The sequence below is a fragment of the Corvus kubaryi genome, unplaced genomic scaffold, assembly GCF_017639235.1.
Source record: "Corvus kubaryi isolate FWS band 111438036 unplaced genomic scaffold, C.kubaryi_AGA036_p1.0 133, whole genome shotgun sequence".
Classification (NCBI taxonomy): domain Eukaryota; kingdom Metazoa; phylum Chordata; class Aves; order Passeriformes; family Corvidae; genus Corvus; species Corvus kubaryi.
In genome coordinates, this window is record NW_024580667.1 from 12,233,226 (window position 1) to 12,255,124 (window position 21,899).

Sequence of the window (21,899 nt, forward strand, 5' to 3'; positions counted from 1 at the left end):
TGATACCACTTACATTGCTGTGGAGCAGCAATCAACAGAAGACAAATTTCAGTTGTAGACTAGATGTGGAAATGAGCTGTGTTAGCCTTGTTTCAATGAACTCTGTTACAAACCATTGCTTGTGTTGTATTGTAAAATGCAATATCTGTACACTATAAGAATGCATTATCTGAATTCTCTTACCAGGATACTGATTTTGATTTCACAGTACTCTGATTACCCAAAAACACTCTTCTACAAGCACTAAAAACCATCCAAGCTCCTAATTTTTTTTCCCTCGATGGTATTTGATTCTCAGTCTGCTTGTTAGTTTCTCTTAAATATGTTCTACAGATAATTTATGCTTTCCAAAGGGATTTTGCCATATTGGGGAAATCTAGATTCAGTTGTGTTTATGGGCTGGGGTTTACTTCTTCAAGCTCTCTCGGTTTACGTGACACTACAGTGTGCAATACACTAAGAATTTTATCCATGCTGCAGACAGCTGGCTAAACAGTGGAACTGGAAAGATCATCAGTAGATGGTGCAGGATTTGAGTTCCGCATGAATAAGCGGATTTTCTTATGCCATGACTTTGTGCTGGGGTTTTGTATCTTTGGTGGGAGAGGGAGGTGCATTTGGATTTTTTTGTGTGTTTTGTTGGGGTTTGGGATATTTTGAGGTTTGGGGGGTTTTGTTTGTTTGTTTTTGCTCTTGAACAAAAGAGGCTTGGTCTAAAGGCAGGTCTTCAGACTCAAAATGCTCCTTGTGCTTTAACAGGAGTCTCATAGTGATCAGAGGGACTGGCTGACCTCTGTGTGGTGTGTCGGAATAGCCTGATGGAATTGTACAGGAGCATGTATTCATTGCAGGTTTTTCCAAGAAACTGCATACTAAATATGGAGTATTGATTCTTGTGATGTGTAACCTTAGTGATACCAAGGTTAACTGGCTGCTGCTGCATTTGGGTCTGAGCCATCAGACCTGCTTTTAGATTTCTTGTTTACTAGTAACTCACCCTTCTGTCTTTCCCTGTATGTACAGGCACTGTCTGTTACCCCATCAGAGATGTAGGATTTACTGCCCATCTACACTGAGTGTTTGGAATCAGTTTTGAACCTCAGACCCCCCTGTGGTTTCAATGCCAAGGCTTTATTCTTATGAATACTGCGGATTTCAGTTCATCCATTTATCCCATAGTGGTGAAAGCAGACAGACATATAGATATAGACCTTTAAAAAGCTTTAAAGCAAAATTTTCTTAGGAGTATATAGGATATAAGACTCAAGAAATAAAACCTCAGCATTAAATGTCCTCTTCTCCAGTTACCCCTTCTTCCTGCAATGGTGTTTATGCTATATGAGAACAAAATGGTGCTCAGAATCTTTTGCCTGTATCTCAGCTATTCTGCATAATACAGGGTATTTCTCTTTAGCTCTCTGTATAGCTCATCTTGCACAGTTGTTAATGTTTTTACTTGCATTTCTGACTTCCATTTCTGACTGGAACACTAACCAAGAGCAGTGGAAGCCTTGCTCTGGCTACTTGTGATTGAATTCCCTCATTGTTGTGCCCCCCATCTTCAACATCATGCCTGTAGCTTTTAAGAAACAACTTCCACAGTCATTTCTTTTTCTAATTTTCAGGAATTTCCCATTCTTCAAGCCTCAGCCTCTTAAAATAAACTTGGTCTCACAGTTTTCCCTATTTTTCTAATTTACATTATTATTTTTAGTGGTTCCATCCTGAATATTTGAAGCTTCTGTCCTATGGATATTCATGCTCTCAGGCCTCAGGGAGCAAGTGCAGAATTGCTTTTTTACCTGAGGCATTTGTGACGCTGTGATTTCAAAAGCTCAAGCAGGATTGGTAAACTCAGTCTCCCAGTTACTATAACACTGTGATAATTTCATGAATGGCTCTTACCTTTTATATGAAGGGTGAAATTTACTTCTCTCATGAGAAAATGATCCTTATTTGAAAATGTTGATTTTGTCTGTCCAGTACATGTGTGTAATTTCAGGATTTGTTTTAAATCCTGTGTAAGAATAAAATTCGGTTTAAGATTACTATTTTTTTAGCGTTTTCTTTTCCACTTCTCTCATTTCAGATGTTGCAGTTGTGGACATGAGTGATATTTCCAAGCAACCATCACTGTTCTACCACCTTGGCGTGCGTGAAAGCTTTGACATGGCCAATAATGTTATTCTTTACCATGACACTGATGCTGACACTGCTCAGTCTCTCAAAGTAAGGTTCTCACTTCACGGTCTGCTTCATTTCAGAAATATCTTTAAATACCTGATCCTACAGATGTTTGTGTTTTTCTGAAATTTGCATTTGATGTAATTTCCTGAATAGCTACAGAAAAAAATCCTGCTAAGAAAAAGCGACTATTAGGAAAAATAGTAATGATAGAATTTAGAAATGCTTTTTTTGTAAGAAAAGATACGTAGTGTGGTACTGACTCTGCTTCAGGTGGTTAGAATTGAGAGTGCAGGTCCAATTTTTTCCTTTCTTTCCATCTTTTAATTGTACATGTAAGAAAAAGTTATGGTTTGTATCATAAGGACACTTGAACAAGGGCTGTATTGCAGCCTACTCCTATTGAAGCCCTTCTGTCAGATGAGGTTTGTATTCCCTAGGTGCTGAGTACCTAAGACTGCAAGAATCTCCTTTTTATTGCTGTTTGAAGATAGGAAAAGACATCCTCACCAAATCTTTCTATAGGGCTGTTGTTCATTTTTATAGTAGGATAATACTATAACTATTGCCCCTTCTACTTCGCTTTTTTTCACACCATCAGTGTCCAAAAATCCTTTTTGGAGTTCTCCAACCTCCCTCGATCCTGTAAGGATATTAAGTCTACTTTTTCCTCAGAAAAGCTCTGTTCTGTCACAGCTTCTTATTCCTCTTCTCTGCTCTCAGTGTCATTGGTTTTACTCTCATGTGTCTATAACCCATACTTCCATTCTTCATGTGGTAGTCCACATACACCTTCACATTCCATGTGGCCTGGAGTGCCAGGAACTCAAAGCTGGAGTCTGTCACATTCTTTGCTCAATGAGATTATCCGTATGGATACACACTAAGATATTACTGGCATGTCCTTCTTTCCTCCACCTGATCAGGGTGGATCTTTGAACATGTAATCCATCACCAAAGAGAAGAGAAGGTTGCTTACCAGCAGCTGGAAGTCTCTGAGGTCTGGTTTATATGCCCATTAGTTTATCATCTGGATATATGCCTATACAACTTCTCATCCACTACTGGTAATATACCAGACTGCAATGAAATACTTCGTTTTTATTTTTTATTAACACATTTTTATCTCTTTATGCTGTCACTCAGATGTTCTGATCAACTTGGTTCTCCCAAGGATGTGCCCAAATCTGGGAAGGCTGGTTGTCTTCTATTTGTTGCTGCCCAATGAGGATGGCTTTGATTTCTGCACTTTGTGCCAAGCACATACGCAAGCCCCTGCTCCATAACTGGAGTGTTGAAGGATCTCCAGGATTACATCCATCTGTGGTTGGATGTTCAGATTGATTGTTGCCAGAACTTGCAAGTCTTTGCACTGTCAGTTTTAAGCCTTTTCTCCTAATGATGTAAAGCTCAAGTCTACGGACTGGGGAACACCAGAATGTGACTAGGTCACTTAAGGCTAGAAAAACTATTATCTGCCTTCACCTTTCTTCTTCTAGGAACTCTGTCAGTGGCACTGATACCTTACTCATGTCTCAGTTGTTTGTATAACCTCCTTGGCCTAAATAGGCCCATAGCATATCTTAGATGGGATCACAGGACTTGATTTAAGTTGCTGAACCAGCTAGGAGTGATCCTCTGTATCAGGTGGTTTAAGCTGGGCACTGAGACAGGGTTCAGTCCTCCTCTTGTCCATAGTATCTCTTCAGCAATCGAGCCCCAGTTCAGTGTTGGGTAGCATTCAAATATGCTAATACACCTTTCTTAGGAATACTTCAGAAGGTAGGCAGGGACCGTTCTTGGGGTATTTCAGCAAACACATTTCACATCGTAGGTGCTGGATAGTTTCAGAAGAGTTAATTTCTCCGTATTGAGAAAGATCTTTAACTGCAGTAGATAAAGCTCTGTTGGAGAAACTTGCTTAGCTAGGTAGACATTAATTTTCAGATATGTAATATTTCAGATGTTTAAGCCTTCCATCACTTCTGTTATGAAGAATTTTATTGGGCTTAAGGAGTTTTAGCTAATTAAAAATTCTGTTTAAGTTTTAGTACCTTTTTAATGTATTTTTGGCCCTCTACTGATGTTTCTTTATTTTGAAGTATGTGAGTAATTTGGTCAGGGTTTTTCCACTTCCCTTCAGAAATGTATTACTTTACTTGGACCTAGGTTACTGTGCACACTCTTAAGAGTGGTGCACAGCCTAAGTGTTATAAGGGCAGTATTGATGTCTGCTGTTACTTCTGCTGAATATCTGTGAAGTTCTGGCAACCTGACTTTATACAGTTTATCCCTTAGGATCCATCCTGAAGTTGTCCCAAGAGTTGTCTCTTCAGTTTCACCAACGTTCTTTCAAAGCAACCTAGTTCTGAGGATATAAAAGAATATGTAATCTGGCTTTAAAGAGAGTCATATTTATAGAGCCAAACCTCTTAAATGCCCCCTGATATTTTTGCCTGTTGTTGAGGAAATGGGTGCTTGAGCATGATCATTTCTGTGCAGTGGTTGTCCAAGTGGATTTCAGGCTGTCAGATACAAAGTTACTCAAGCAGAATCATCTCAGGATGTCAGAGCACATATAATTAAGTTTATTGACAACCTTGATTAGAAACAAGTCTATGTCTAATATTTGTAGTGTGGCTTACCCGGAGATTTCTTTAGTTTGACCAAGCAGTGTTCATTGAACATGTAATCCATCACCAAAGAGAAGAGAAGGTTGCTTACCAGCAGCTGGAAGTCTCTGAGGTCTGGTTTATATGCCCATTAGTTTATCATCTGCTTCATGTTTCAGTATCTCTCATTAGATTTTGAGGTGAGAAGAATTAGGTTGTAGAAGGAATGTGTTGGTCTGTGCCCATCTGGATAGGAAAGGGCCTTAGGTATCTGAAGGATACTCTTTCAGAGAGAAAAACCCTCCAGCTTTGAATGCTTTTGTCTCACAAATGCTCAGAGTGTGGCTGGGTGTGCCCAGTCTGAGAAACTCCAGTTACTGGCAAGTAAAACTTTATTTTCTGAGCATTTCTTTAAGTAGGTTTCTTCACTGAATTGTTACGTTTTCCCTGACCTGAACTATTAAGACTCTTCTTGATGTTGTTCTGTCCCTTTACTGGGAATTTACTGTGTCAGGAAATCTGGATTATGCTGTGAAGAGCACATCTGTGTATGTATGTGTATATATATATATATATATATATATGTATATGTATATATGTATATGTATAGCAGTGATTTTTATTGGAAAGACTAATTCCCAGTAAAAACAAATGAACATTTCTATTATCTTTTTTCCCCCACAGGATATGGTATCTCAGAAAAACACAGTAAGTATTAAATCCACATTCATTTTAAAACTCAAAATGAAGATGCTGCATTTGCAGCAACTCTAATAACAAAGCTGCCAAGCATATATATGCTCTGCATGATTGAAGGAAGTTGTTTTACCTATCTATAATTCAAATTTTTGGAAAGCTTGTTGACACTCCAAAGTAAAGCTAGATTTTAAAGTTACTTTTCGTTACAAATTCCTTTCTAAGTTGTAGAAAAGTGCTGGTAGATATAAGTTTTATTTGTAGGTTGACACATCAAAATATAAACTCAGAAATTCAAAGTCTCTTTTTCCCTCTACCACTATCACCTATTCGTGCAAATGTAGATGTTTGTGATGCCTTAATGGGGTTTACTTTTGTGTCTCAAACAGCTTTGGCTTCTGTATACCTGCCCTCTTCCTTACAAATTCACAGATTTACTTAGAAATGCAGAAGCTTATTTCCCAAAGTAAAAATATTCTTACAATTAATGCAAGTAAAACCAAACAAGTTTGAAACAAGATAAAATGTAGGAGTTATTTAAGACTTTTTGAAATACGCCACAGTATCTTATATAGTTGTTATTTTGCCATAGTTCACATCATGTCAGTGGTTACTTTCATTAAATCCTCCACAATGTTATTTTGAGGACAACTGAATTTACAAAACTCTTACACTTCCATTTATCCTTTCTGTTTCCTCTCATTTACTATATACTTTTATTTTCTTCCAAACAGTATTAAGCAGGGTTAAAATAATAAAGTGGTCTTAGAGTTTGATAGTAATTTTAAAGAGAACTGGAAGAAAAAATGTGTTAGTCACAGTGGTTTATTTTGAGCTGCTGTTTTGACTTGGCCACCGTGCTGCACATAGGCTAAAGATAGATCAGGTTTAGCACATGTAAATGCAGCTCATCCTTCCTGGCTGTCTCAGGGATCTTTGAATCAGTGCAACCTGTAACCTGTACAGTGGGAACTGCATTTACTGGTCTGTGGCTCTGTGAAGGGGGACTCAGAATGTGGCAGATTTTCTTGTGAATACTACTTTCTATCAACTAGTGGATGACCATTATTTTAGGAGCATGTGTTTTCCCATCCAGAGCCAGAGGGAGAATTGTGAACAAGCCATTTGGTGGTAATACCAGAAATGGAGTAAAAGGCAAAGGGGAGGGTGGCACGTTCAGCCTGCTGCAATCAGATTAGCAGCCTACAGTCTTTTCTTTTGGTAGATTCTTTCTCCAGAAAGGGAGGTATTTCCCTTCACACTGAAGAGAAGAAAGGGTTGAATCATAGAATATGCTGAGTTGGAAGGGACCCATCAGGATTGAGTCCAACTCCTGGCCCTGCACAAGAGTCACACCATGTGCCTGAGAGCATTGTCCAAACACTTCTTGAACTCTGTTAGGCTGCTGCTGTGACCATTGCCCTGGGGAGCCTGTTCCATTGCTCAACCATGCTCTGGGTGAAAAACCTTTTCCTGATATCCAGCCTAAACCTGCCTTGACTCAGCTTCATGCCTTTGGTTCTAGTGTCATCGTTTCTACAGCAGGGTCTGGTAGTGGACCTGTAAACACCTTGTGGCTAGCAGAAGGGGCAGAGAGACATCCCTAAGCAAGGATCCTGATTCCTTCTTTAAAAAGGAGGGATTGTCTAACCTACTTTTTTCAAGTGCTTAAATTAAGAAAAAAATTGTGAGTAAAATACAGTGAGGTAAAGAATGAGTGATTTTAAATACCAAGTACAGACTCTTGACCTCTTTGTGTTATTTGAAGTTGTTCATACTTTCTTTTATTAGATAAATTGATAAATGTGCTCCCATATTTCATTCTTTTATCAGTATTTTTTTAGTCAGAAATTAGAACAAACTCATGAGCAAGCTATATAGTTCATAGGTTAAAACTATGGGTTTTTAAGTCAAAGTCAACTTCAAATAGACAATTGCCTTCCCCTCCTTTCAAATCCAGTGAGTTGTCCTGAGAGATTTGCAGTTTACCACTGACCCAGTATGGTGCCACTGCTTCATTGTTTGGTTAAAGATTTTGCAATCATATGGACAATGTCTTGTTTGAAGTTAATGGCTAATCAGGGTTGCTGTGCTTGTTAAGTAGGTACATAATTAGTATTAATTTATTGTGTCCAGTCAAATATATAGTTAGATAACCATTTCAGTTTAATTGCTGAATATTAAATGCCATACTTAATATCCCTGTAGTAGAGCTCTGTGTTTTCCTTTCACTTTTCCTGAGTGAAAAGTGTGAGTATGCCTCTGCTGTGACTGTGGAATAGCAGAGCTTAAATACACTTTTCATCAGGGGCTGGAGGCATGGTGTAAAGAGGATAGTTGTCTCCTAAGCCTTCCTCCAGCCTGGCAGTAGCCACAGGAATATCATTTCTGGAGAGGTTTTACAAGCCCTCTCCATGTTTTACAAGCCCTGTGTCCCTGCATGTGCAGGGTGTGCAAGGAAAGGGGAACAACTGAGATTGTTGCCAGGCTCAGCACACCTTTGTTCCAGCATCAAGAGTGAAACTTTCTGTGCTGACTGCTGTAGCTTAGAGCTTTCTCTGAGGTTTCCCTTGCCCTCACCTTTCCTATTTATCCTACAAATCTCACATCATCTACAAAGGTGCAGAAAAATCTTAGCATAGAACAGATGTGGAGCCATGTTAAAGTTGAAGAGAAGGTGAATGTCTAGTATGCCATCGGGGTGATTTGCTTTGTGAATCACAAGAAAGCTTTGAAGAGAATGGAGATCTTCCTTGTAGAGAAAACATTATTCTAATTCAGCACTGGGAAGGAGGCAAGAGCAAGGAAACTGGACATGAAGCTGAAAACAATGCAGAGAAAATAGTCAGCAATTCAACTGAGAGTTGGCCTGAGTATAGCTGATCTAACAGTGAAAATTATATAGCAGCAAGATGCAGTGGTGTGAGTCTGAGAGATTTAATAGCTTACTGTCTGAAAAAAGAGTGTGAGTAGGAGAACTTCCTTCCTTCCTTCCACCATCTAGGAATGCAGTTTTCACAGATAAGATGGAGGAATGTGATTCAGTTCTACTTGATTTCCCCAAACAAGCAGTTAAAATTCTGTATTGATAATTTATTGCATACTTGGATGTGAAAGGAAAGAATTATTGGCTGTGGGAGTTCAGTTCCCAAGGAAGAATTGCCCTGGCATGAAATTCAAGGTCAAGATTCTGTGTCCCATCAGTTAGATTTCCTTCTGTAGAGCTCCTCTGAGCTTTGAGGACTTTTCTGTTAGTTTTAATAAAGATTGCATGGCTTCCTAGTTTCTGTCAAAATATTATCAATAAAATAAATGGCAAATGTGCCATCTTGCATAACAGGTTATTTCATGTGCCATTATGGAAAAATGGACTGAAGGGCAGAGGGGAAAAAAAATTATCTATGGAAAATGCTTGAGATTTGGAGTTTCTTTAGATATCAGATAAACATTGGTTTACTGGAAAAATGAAATTTCAAGGATTTTCAACAGCAAAAAATGCTTAAAAAAATAGTCTTTCCCCAAACCAGTGTAATAGACAAAGTCCATTGGAAAGTTGTTCTATTTTGATTCAACTTTTTTTTGCCATCCTTGATATTTTATGTTTTTTTAGGAAGGAAATTTTGTCTCCTGCTACAGGATCTTAAGAAATTATGAATAAAAAAAGTTCAAGATTGAGTGAAGAGTGCACAAGGGGCTTTAGAAAACTGCTGGAGTCAGGAAGCAAAATATACAGTGCTTTGGGCAATAGCTCTAGGATTGGTTGCACGTAGTTTGAGATGCACACTTTGATCCATTCAATTTGTTTGAATGGGGCATTGAAAATATAAACTAGATTTTTCCACTGTGGAAAAATTATTATACCAAGTACAGAACATAAGGAGAAAGACTAGTTAGTTTTTCTTTAGTTTACAATATGCCTGAAGAAATTTGAATAACCCTGTTAATTGCATTCAGGGAAGGTATGTAAAGGAAGGTAGGCTGGCTATTAAACTAAAAGGTTTATCATAGTATTCTTAGGCCTTTGGGCCTGATCAAGAATTTTTAGAGATTTAAATGGTTATTTTTCATGAAATGCTGTAGCAGTTCTTATAGTAAGCAGTGTATAATGTCTGGGCTATGGAGGAGTCATTAGCAAAAATTCTCCTTGATCTGAAGGGAACTGGATTGCAATTTATCCTCGCCACAAGGAATTTTTATGTTGAAAAATCAATTTTTATTGTAATTGGCAGAAAGTTTCTTCAGAGTTTCAGTAGCAGTATAAATTAGACTGTATATACTGTTTCAAGGCCATGAAGTTAATTAAGAAAACTAAATGGAAAGAATTTGGCACTTGGACTCATATTCTCCAGTTAAGTGTCCCCAGTGGATTGAAATGAGAGCCAAGACTCCGAAGTATGATTACATTATTTGAATTTAATAATCCAAAGAAGTATTATTGCAGAGTAGCTTTCTATTTTTTATTTTCTGATTATTTTTACAATGTATAAAAGTTTATATGATACAGTCTTTTAATGATATATTTCTAAAAAGGCCTGAGGTAGCAGAAGTGTAAAAAGAAATTGTAAAAGGGCACAGATTGAAAAAGTAGGAACATATTAAATTCAATAATTTTTCCTTTTGGGTGGAAAATAGTACAAAGGCAATGGGTAACTGAGTAAATGTTACTTTTAATGCTTTTAATGATGAAATATGCTACTGTTACTTTAGATAATGAAAACTAAGGCTTTTAAAATTTATGTATGAAAGTTACTTTGTATGGAAATACTACCATCTCAAGCAATGGATTATAGTTAACTAACCAGATAATGAATCTGATAGGTTCATAAAAGTAAGACCTGAAAACATCTTAATGATGACACAAGGAGATGTATAGACATATAAATCATGTAAATAGATAAGAGAAATCCAAAAGATAAGATAGATAAGAGAAATGCCGAAGTATTGAATTGTTTTCTTGGCCTTTTAAATATTGTCTTGCTGTAAATATCTATACTCATTTTCTGTTGTTTCTTTCTTTAATTATTTCTTTATTCATGTGTCATGTCCGTCTTTTTGATTCTTATGATGTTTTGTGGTGGTGTTTTCCTCTTCGTTGTTTTATTTCAACTTGGAGTAGGTTGCCAACCTCAAAACTTTTCTTCGTGTTCAAGTACCTCCTGAATACCACAGTGGTAATTTAATAGGCAAAGTATGTATCACTTTAAATCTACTTTCTGTTGAATAGATATGCCATTCTTTGACTGTGTTTCTAGACATGTAAAAATGTATAAGGATGATTTAAGAATAGTGCTTGGTAGGGTCTCTCCTTCAAGGTGATTCGAGTTATTGCTCCTTGCAAGCTAGATCCTGGGCATAGAAAGTGTTTGTCTTGTGATAATTCTCTTCACAGTCTTTACATAAAAATACTGCATTTATTCAACTTTAGAAGAGGAAGTATTTTTTGGAAGTTTATAATATCTTAGCCACTGTAGTGGGTTGACCCTGGCTGGATTCCAGGCACCCACCAGAGCCACTTTCTCATGCCCCTCTGCTGCCAGACAGGAGAGAGAAAATATAACAAAGGGTTCATGAGGTAAGGACTGGAAGGGATCACTCACCAAAAACTGTCATGGTCAAACCAGGCTTGAATTAGAGATAATAAGTGAATTTATTAGTAACAAAATCAGAGCAGGATAATATGAAGTAAAATAAAACATTAAAAACACCTTACCCCCACCCTCTCTCCTTTCAAGCTAGACCTCCTATCCCAGCAGTGCAGAGAGACAGGGAATGGGGGTTATGGTGAGTTCATCACACATTGTTTCTCCCACTGTTCAGGGAGAGGAGTCATTCCTGTGCTCCAGCGTGGGGTCCCTTCCACAAGTTCTCCATGAGCTTCACCAATGTGAGTCCATCCCATAAGCAACAGTTCTCCACAGACTGCTGCAACGTGGGTCACTCTTCCCTGGGGTGCAGTCCTTCAGGCGCAGCCTGCTCCAGTGTGAGTCCCTCATGGGGTCACAAGTGCTACCTGGAAACCTGCTCCAGTCTGGACTCCACTCTCTATAGGTCTGCAGGTCCCTGCCAGGAGCCTGCACCAGCACAGGATTCAAATGGGGTGTGCCTCCTCTCAGGCATCCACCTGTTCAGTGTGGGACTCCTCCATGGGCTGCAGGTGGATCTCTGCATCCCTGTGGATCCCCATGGGCTGCAGGTGGATCTCTGCATCCCTGTGGATCCCCATGGGCTGCAGGGGCACAGCTGCCTCACCATGGTCTTTACCACAGGCTGCAGGGGAATCTCAGCTCCAACATCTGGAGCGCCTCCTGCCCCTCCTGCACTGACCTTGGTGTCTGCAGAGTTGTTCCTCATATACTCTCAGCCCACTCTTCTCTGACCGCACTTACACCTATGCAATAACTTTTTTCGTTCTTCTCAAATCTGTTGTCACAGGAGTTACCATCATTTCTAACTGGCCCAGCCTTGGCCAGCAGCACGTCTCTCTTGGAGCTGGCTGCCATTGGCTTTGCTGGACATGGAGGAAGTTTCCAGCAGCTTCTCACAGAAGCCACCCCCCAGGCCCTCCCACTACCAAAACCCGGCCATGCAAATCCAGTACATGCCTGTATGGCAAGATGGATAGGAATGTGATGTCACAGAAAACAACAGTGAAAACCCTAATACTTAAGACAGCAGTGAGTTAAGCTCCCTGAAAATTCAGGAGCTTATTCATTCTTGGAATGAATGCAGTTCATTTTCTGTTACCTTCTGTGTTTTCCTTCTAACTGCTTAGTAAGGTGGGGTAAGCACTCCTGATACTTGAATGAGTGGCAAAGTTAATAGCAGGGCTCAAGTAAAATAATTTTACTATTAGCTAGGCAGGCATAATTCCCTCTCTGAAAATGAAGAGATTTTTACTCAATGTTATTTATCTGGGAAAAAACCCACCTTTAATTCGAGTGTAGCATCTCTGTCACAAAGTGACAGGTGCACCAGAATAACTTTAGCAGTACAATAAAAAAACCTGTTTATGTTAAGATCAACAGTTTATTTTTAGCTGCATTAAAAAAAATATTTTGAAGGTATTTTAAGACAAAAATCACCCTACATTTGTCCTGGCTTGCCCAGGGCCTAAAAATGGCCTATGTGGGCCTCACTCTTTCAACCTCTCAGCAAAGGCATGGCTTTCTGCTTAATTCCTGTAATCATTTCACTTGAAGAACAGGTACCTCTTTCAACTTATTTGCAATTATCTTCTGGAGTATTTTTTATGTTCTTAAACTTGTGGCTTGTCTTGTGGTAGATTTTAAAATGTTGTGCTTAAATACAAAAGTTTCAGCGCTGACATACATTATTGGCTGGCAGATGAGTATTCAGAGTCTTGAAGGTTTTTTAGTCTGCCTGGCTGTAATTTTTAACTTAAAATTTCCTGAAACCAGACAATTAATATACCTTAGCTTCTAATTCTGAAATTAACCAACTCATCATACAGTCTTGATAAGCTATGAAGTTATTATTCTACTACAATTAAATAAGTCATAATTTATAGATTTTATGCAGGTAGAGTTGCTGTATACGTTACTTCATATATACCTAAGCCATTTATTCATGATGTTAAAAAGGCAATAGTTGTTGTATCACAAGACAGTAATTTTCAAAATTATTAGCTTTTGGTATCAGAGACCAGCATCCTGAATAGAAGATCAGAAGAAGCAAAGGTGATACTTTCAGCCATCTCTAATTCTTGTTAGCATAAGAAAAATAGGTGGACTGTTTTTTTACATAATGAAGATAAGAAAGCCTTTTTTAGGTCGTGCAGTCTATATGAAAGGTTTTTATAGTTTATTATATGTAAATATTGGACAGAAGAAGCTAGAAGACAGGAGGGTTTAGTTGCATAGATTTCACTATGCAAAAGGAAACGAACTCAAAGTCAAGTAGATGATGCGTTGGCTGGATAAGAATACAGTGCTTGAGGATAAGATTAATAGAGTGTTTCACACGTGCATTTTAATTTTTTCTGAAAATTTCATTGCTTTTTCAGTAGATAACTGCAGCTCTTTGCATCTCAAGATATATCACCCTTTCAAATTGGATGGGCTTTTTTCATTGCAGGAAGAGCTACTTTGCTGTTACAGGTTCAAGAATAGAGTTTATACACAAGCAGCTTTTGTATTGCAGTGAACTTACTGTTTATTTGAATAAAGCTGAGACAAAATTGTGCTGACATATTGGTAGCTTGGGATAAAGTTTTTCTGACTTTTTTATTGGGAAGTCAAGATCACAATCTAGCAGATAATTATATTGTTATAACAGGGATAATGTAATTTAGGGTTGGGAAGGAAGGAATGTGACGGTCTTTATTCTTTAGAAATGGTTTTAAATTCTTAATCCTCACAAACTTGGATCAGCAACACAATGTACTGATACAGACTTTTTATCTGTAGTTTTAGTAGCTGCATGCCCTACATTTTTAAATTCCTGTGAACAATCTGCTTCTCCTGTCTAGTTTATTAATTCATTCAAAAATGTGCCATCTTCATATCCATTCTTTTCATTATCTCAGCATTCTCCCATTGTTCAAGGTGACCATAAATGGCTACGGCTTTTCTGTATGCTTAGATGAAACAATAAAAGGTATGGTTTTACTGTAGATGTTCAGTGCCACGATATCTCCAGCGTAGTGGTAGTTGATCATGGCAGATATATCCTATTGACCTATGCCTCAGTGTTCCCATCTACTTACTCTCAAATATAAAGTTCACCAGAGAATTGTCATAGCTAGAATGGGATGCAGCTGCTTCTCCCAGCTGTGGAAAACATCATAGAGGTGTGGTTTCTGGGGCCTTGATCAGGAGCTGAAAACTCTGTACTTGCTGATTTTGGGCTCTGAAGGGCGTTTCTTGTGTCCTCACCCATTTCAGGACCTTGACTGTATTCACACATTTTATGTGGCATATTAAGGTTTTTTGGGCTTTGCTTCTAAAGTTTTGTGTTACAAGTCCTACATCTATTACAAAACATTTCAAAGTTTTGAGGTTTGGTTGGTTAAATTTTTGATGGTAGCATGCAGGAGATGTTTTGTAGGCTTCTCTGGATTAAACATCTCTATAAAGTCCTTCCAGTGTCTGTGTTTCTATATTTCTCTCATTGTGTGAAGCTCTGCATCATATCTTTCAAAGCACAGGGTGAGCCTAGAGGATGCAAGTACATCTCTGACCCCAAAAATCTGTGAACAGAACATTAGCTGGTAACTGTCAGACCCTACTAGGGTCTGTGCATTACATTAAAAGGAAAAATTGAACAGTTTTGTTGTATTGTCACTTAACAGACCTGGAGCCTTATTCATCAGCTTTGGTAATATTTGTAACTCTTCCACACAAATTTCCTTGAATTTAATGCTTGCAAATCTTGTGTTAAACAGTGCACTAAAACTTCATACACTACTCCACGTGTTTTTTCTGTCAGCAAAAGATTCTGTGTATACACAAGTATATTTACACTTTCACTTGTTTTCTAAACTGTGATTGTTTTAATTTTAGGCTTCAAGTGGCAATTATTATTTTATTCCATACATTGTCACACCTTGTGCTGACTACTTTTGCTGTGAAAGTGATGCCCAACGAAGAGCCTCTGAGTACATGCAGCCCAGCTGGGACAATATCCTGGGGCCACTTTGTGTCCCACTGGTGGACAAGTTTCTCAGCCTTCTCAAGGATGTCCATGTTACATCATGGTAATGTTACAACAGATACAGTTCCAGAGCCTTTGATAGTCTCTTTTTGATATAATGAAAAAAGGAGATGCAGAATTTCTAGTAGCATTGATTTTTGATTTTTTATTTTTAACTGCACTTAATATAGTGTTAAAAGAAGCTGCTAACTCTACTGCTTTTTGTATTCCTGTCCTGCAGCTGTTGCAGCTAACTAACCATGTTATGCTAAAATATGATTTATAGATACTTTCCAGAAAGCAAAGGCAGTCCGTGGGTAAGATAAAGTGCTTAAGTTTAAATTACAGTGCATAAGGTTGTAATGGGAGCTAACCTCATAGATTCTTCATAGAGCTCAAAGCCAAACACTGTCCTTTTCTGTCATCCAAAAAAAAAAAAAGCCAAAAAAAACCCAAAACAGCAGTAGGCAATCAATTGTAATTTTCATGGTTTGATTTTATTTTTAAATATTCTGATATAAATAAAAACATGACACTGCTTAGCCATTTCTGCAAGGGACTGTTGGAGTTTTGGGAATTGGGGCTGGAGAAGGAGGTCTGTCTTTTTCAGTTGCTCATGCTGTACTCTGCATCTAGTCCTGTTTTGTGTATATTTCTGCAAAACACTCAGACCAAGCTGCTGGTTTTTAATTTTTCTAGTATCTGTAGCATGAGGTTGCACTGGGGGCCCTCAGATTTCTTTGTTTCCCCATTGCCATCCCACCCAAGTGAAAAGCTTGCCTAAAAAACTACTTCTATTTTGTGGTCCCATCCTTGCAATCCCATGGATGACCCTGCTGTGACATCTTACCCTGAAGGGGAAGGGATTCCTAGATGCTCACAGTTGAAAGGAATGACAAAAGTCAAAGGGTCTGCAAAAGTTTGCAAAGGTTTATTAGTAAACTGCACACTTGGCATGGAAATTGGTGTTTTAGTCCCTGACCACCTAGTATAAGGCACAGCAGAGGGTTTTGAATAAAGGGCTAGGGTGAAAGGGAAGAGAGAAAGAGAGAGATGAATTAAAAAGGGTCAAAGAGGAGGAAAGAAAGAGAGATCACCCATCCTGGCTCCAGTGTCAATCCAGCTGGGGTTTCCATGGTCCTGGGATGCATATGCAGAGCAAGCACCCTGGAATTTTTTGGGATACCTTTTTATAGATAAGTTTTCCCCACCCTGGAGATCAGTTTCTCACTTTCTATGCAGATTAGTTACATGCAGTCTGTTCTTGTAGATCTTTCTGGAAAAGGGTTGGAGGTCTTTGGGGGTATTGGGTGGTCTTGATTCCCCCTTACAGTCCACGCCTGCTTCTCAGCCTCATTTCTGTGCTTGCACTGTGTGGGGCTGTGCTTGCCAGTGGTGCTTACTGTGACCTTGCTGCTTTGATGATAATGTGAATGAGACAGAGAACTTAATTTTCTTTGCTGTGTGTAGGACTTATACTAAGCAAGGCTTAATACTTTGAAAGACTCACTTGTAAACAAGAAAGGGATTGTATGCAGTATTGTCAGGTGACACCTGCTGACTCTCAAACTACAGACTCCATAACCTTCTCTAGGATAAATTTATCCCTAGGTAGCTGGTTCAGGCCATTCAAACTTGTCATACTGGCAATATAGATATTATTTTTCAATTTACAAAAGCGCTGGTGTTGGATTGTGCACCGATGTTAGTGTAAATAAGATGCACTTATTGGAGGCTTTTGCATAGATCCTGCCCACATTATCTATTATGTTCATCAAAGAGATTGCAACTAAATCAGCTTTTCTTGGCTTGTTTTTGTTTTAGTTTCTGTGTTTGAAAGTCTCCTTCCAACTTTCATGATAAAGTAATATATCTCCTCTTTACATCATGCTGGTGTTTCTTCTCTGTGTGATTTTATTATCCCAGATGCTGTCTTCTTTATGATACAAAGTACCACATCTGTCAGGGTCACTAATGGGGTAAAGAAATCCTCCAGTTTTCTTATGTTGGTAAAACTGCCTCACGATCCTGATAATAAACATATTGATCCATAGTCCTACAGTCTGAGGTGGGGCAGGGTGGAATATTTCTAAGTAGTTATTGAAAAATATGGAAACATTTGATGTTTACCTCACTCTGAGGAAATGGTACTTTTTATTAGAAATATAGCCATGTTTCATAAGAAATATCTAACAGTCTTCTTCCCCTATGTTTATCTTTTATTTCTTTAGTGCCTATTATAAAGAAACACTGCTAAATGACATTAGAAAAGCTAGAGAGAAGTACCAAGGAGATGAACTGGCGAAGGAGCTGGCCAGGATTAAGCTTCGTATGGATAATACTGAAGTGCTGACTTCTGACATTGTCATAAACCTGCTTCTTTCTTACAGAGATATTCAGGTATGTGCTTGAAGACTAAAGTGGATTATTTTACTATGCAATTTTGGCTCTTGTTTGTTCTCCTGTACTTCATTGTTTGTTAAGCAGTGATTCAAAGCTAACACTAAATGGGTACAATTGTTACATTGTTTAAGAGTTTGACTTGTCTGTTGGGCAGTTTAAGGGGATAGAGACTCTTACTCCTTTTGCCTGTGAACAAGAGACACAGATTAGGTGACTTCCCGAGGTCTCTCCCTTTGTTTTTAGTAATGTTTAACTTTCTTAAAAAGAAAAAAAGTGAAAATCCCCACTGAATCAAGATGCTTGCCATGCCCTCCCCTACTTTTCATCCCTCCCCCCATAAAGTTAGATATGTTTAGAAATGAAGAAAATGTATTTGTTATGACCATTGTATTGGCTAGAGATGCCCAAATCGAGAACTGTAATTCAACAAAACATTAATTTTATTTTAAAATATAACTGCACCTTTTTTCTTGGTTTTATTTTTTAAAGTAAGTTCTGCTTTTGCTAAAACACAGCCTGTGTGCTGTCTTTTCAAATTGACAGTCTGTGTGTTTAACATCCATTTTCAAATATAAGTTCAACCATTCTATAGAGCTTTTTTTCCCATCAGGAGCTAAGTTGGTTATTTCTTGTGTATAAATGGGTTGTGAGAGCAATGGGTGACCACATCATCCTTCATTACCCAGCTTTCCATTATGAAATGCATATTTTCCTGCAGCACTTCATCCAACTTCATTCATCCAACGTCTGCTCTGGTGATCGTGAAAGGTGTCCCTTGAGAAATGTACTCATCTCAAAACATGAGTAACATGAGATGAAGTAACGTGAAGCCTTTTGAGATGTCAGTAAACTGGCCTCTTCGACCCTGTAGATGTGGGTTACCCATGAGAAACCAAAATGAATGTACAAGTGGCTGATGTACTTCAGAGGCAGCTCTGCTCAAGTCCACGGTGACCTGGTGAAGTGTCATTTGTCAGAAGACCTTAATAAGGCCTGAAAGAGCCAGACTCATCACCTCTTCTTCTGGTGCTGGGAGTGTTAGTGATCAAACTGGCTACAGGGATTCAGTAGTTTAGGCATTGTGGTGAGGAAGAGGCAAAATCCCTGTTTATTCCTATGTACCCTTCGTGGATGTTTCTCTGACTCTTTTAGGAACAGTCACCTGAGAAACTGTCTAGTGATCGTGATACATTTTAGTTCAGTGATGCTTTCTTCTGCTTTTAGTTTATTCTACTTCAATCTTTTTTATCTTTTTATAATTTTGTCCCAGGATTATGATGCTATGGTGAAGCTGGTAGAAACACTAGAAATGCTTCCTACCTGTGATCTGGCTGATCAACACAATATTAAGTTTCATTATGCTTTTGCATTGAATCGGTAAGGATGATTGATTGAAGTTCTTTCATTTTATTGCTGTTCCATATTGGCTTATATATAAATTTATAGTGCAGATAATATCAAATTCCCTTCCCTTTCTGCAGACATTAATATTCATCACAGTCATGTCTCCTTAATCCCATACTTACTGTGCACCAGGACAGTTTGTAACCTTTGAAATTGTTGTTTTCCTACAACCATCACTTTGTCAACAATCAGGAGAGAGTAGATCTGTTCCAAAGGCCACCTGACTAACTGCAAAAGACTCCAGTAATACCAAAGGGTTCTTGGTCAGTCAGAGATTGTTTATTCTGAGTCACTGATTATTCTGAATGACTTGAAAAGTTTAGTGTGATAGAGTTATGAGTGACTTACTAAAGTAATAGGTAATAAGCACTGCTTGATCCACGAATACACTTTCATGGTAGAGTTTCCTTGAAGGACTGCAAGGTCATCAGGACCTACAGGGACATCACTGCTTTAGGAAACACTGAAGTATTATTGAACTCTCCTAGTTAGGTACAGATTTTTGTAGTACCTATGTATAGTAATTACTCAATTTCTAAAGAAATTACATTAAGATTGTGTCAGAGAAAATAGATCCTATGCAAATGAAATCATATGTAATAATAAAAGTAATTTGCCAGATGCAATCCACATACTATTAAAGATTGTCACCTGCAAGCTAACTTAAAATTAGCATTGGACAACATCAGGATGGCATAAATCAAAGGGAATAAGAACTTAATAATAGATCTAGAAAACCAGTTCCTATGTCATTTTATGGAAAATGGTAATAAATCTGGTCCTATCTGACAGTTTCATCAGACATAAGAGTAAACACTAAACTATTGCTCAGAAAATTACTGCATATGGATTTAGCCTTATTTTTCAGAATTTAAAAAAAATATTTCAGGAATTTGACTCAAAATGTTTAAATTTGCTGGTGAGAATAATGCTAGGATCATGCCTTGTCCTTAGGTAATGTCTTCATGTAATCAGTTTTAAAACTTTTTCATTTAGATGTACATAACAAAATTGGCAAGCTCCTTTACTCTCTTGGTCTTCAAATTCTTTGTATTTTGAGCAGCATGTGAAACCCATGCCATTAAATCTTCTGTTTTGACAATGCCAATAGCACTGATAGAGTGCTAAGATAGAATTAATTGCTCATGCACATGCTCTCCCTGTCAACAGCTTTCATTAAATTGATTATTAGCCCAAACTAGCATGACTCTCCTTGTTTTCTTCTGGGAACAATTTAGACATTTCTATAGAAAAGTTTTTTCAGAAATAAATGGCTGTTTTTCCATTGGTAAGAATGCAGAATGTAGCTTCTACAGGTGTTTTTGCCTTCTTCAAACAAAATGATGGACAAAACTCAAAAGTTGAGACTTAAATATTTTTTGAGCAAGTACACTTAGTTCAAAATGACCCCTAAAATGTTTCATTTAGCATCTTACTTCCATGAAATTTTTTAATCCCTAATTTAGTCTGTTTTAAAACCAAATTATTTTTAGTGAGTTCTATCAGAACCTGTCTTTAAAAATAAAGAACTATGTTTTCACCTCATATTCTATTAATTTCAGGATACAGAACAGTATTAATGTTGCTCAGTACAGCTGATTGAGCCTGCCAGGAAAAAAATACATCATATGCAGAACAGAATTAGCAGCTGTAAGAATATCTGACCCTGAAGAATATTAATATGTGCTTAATTTCATTTAAAAGTATCCTAGAACTGTGATCCAGAGAGAGTAATTAGTTTATTTCCTCTTGGACTCTCTAACTGAGTTCTCTTGGCCATTAATCTCACTTCCATTGTCAAGTCAGTTATTCTACTGCTGCAGAGCCATTGCTGTGGCAGAAGGGCTGCAGGGTTGTTTCTGGGCACCTCAGGGCTCTGCTGGTTCTGCAGGTGGACACAAGCCCAGTGTGAAGTACAGTTGTGTGTAGGACCAGGTAAACAAGTAATGCTAAGGCAAGGGACCAGGAGTGTTTTACTTTAGACACTGCAGCATTCCAGCCTAGCTGCATGTCCTCTGCCTCGGAGCCAGCCTGGGTCTGACCTGGCTTGGATCATGAGCAAAGCAAGCCTGGGCCTGGCTGGTGGGTGCTGTGCAGACAGGTACTAAGGCACTTACTGTCATATGTAGGGCAGGCAGACACTTCCATGCTGATTTCTGGAACCCTGATTCATATGGCAGGTGTTTAAGCACAGCCCCTCTCCTAGATTGCTGTCTTCCTCTCTGGTTGCCGTTTCAGAGCTGAATTGAGAGCATCTTGGATTTGTTATCTCTAATGTCTATTATCAGAAGCTAACAATGAGTGTTTGCAATGACAGGCTTATGCTTGTTTCCAAGCCTGGGCAATCTGAATATATCACTCTCCCAGGTGCTTGTTTAGAAGTCCTAGGGAGAAAAAGGCTGTTGCTTTTCCAGTGTCTTAAGCTAAGTAATTTGGCTGTAACACAGGAACAGAGCAGAGTGCTGTCTTCTGTACAGACACGGGCTGGTTTAAGACACTGTTGCCTCCTAGCTGTTTGTATCTTAATTTAAACCTCTTTAGGTATAAGTTCAGTCCAAATGTGCAACATGAATATTTTCAATATTTGTATTCACAGCTGTGGTGTGAAGATGCTGTGCAATTGAGGGCTGGTGTTCCAGATGTTGATGTTCCAGATTGTTTGTTTCAGTCCATGGGTACACCTTGCCTGGGAGGCAGGCACTGTGTAAGGACAATTTTCTAATTGGTCTTATTTACTAGGGCTGGAGTTACCAAGTTCTGGAAGATTGCAAAGAAGCCCAAGAGTATGCCAGATTCTGTTCAAAACAGAGTAGACTTTAAAACCAAACCCAGTCCTGGCATGAGGCCAGAACTGTTAATATTTCGTTCTATTTCCAGGGCACTTCTATCTTCCTTTATATTAAAGATGAGGACAGCTGCAGTCACTATTATTTAACTCAGCATGCTGTG

General features: G+C 38.4%; 1 protein-coding gene across 3 annotated transcripts in view; it reads left to right on the top strand.

Moving 5' to 3' along the window:
* MAP3K15 (mitogen-activated protein kinase kinase kinase 15) overlaps positions 1-21,899 on the top strand; it is an 85,169-nt gene that overhangs the window by 24,423 nt on the left and 38,847 nt on the right. For 2 of the 3 annotated variants that reach the window (XM_042036803.1, XM_042036784.1), the window contains exons 2-7: positions 2,090-2,229; positions 5,481-5,504; positions 10,609-10,680; positions 15,014-15,207; positions 17,375-17,543; positions 18,817-18,923. In XM_042036803.1, coding sequence (XP_041892737.1) covers positions 2,090-2,229; positions 5,481-5,504; positions 10,609-10,680; positions 15,014-15,207; positions 17,375-17,543; positions 18,817-18,923 — 706 coding nt within the window. The remainder of the gene's footprint in view (positions 1-2,089; positions 2,230-5,480; positions 5,505-10,608; positions 10,681-15,013; positions 15,208-17,374; positions 17,544-18,816; positions 18,924-21,899) is intronic. The other variant, XM_042036794.1, reaches the window with a different exon arrangement.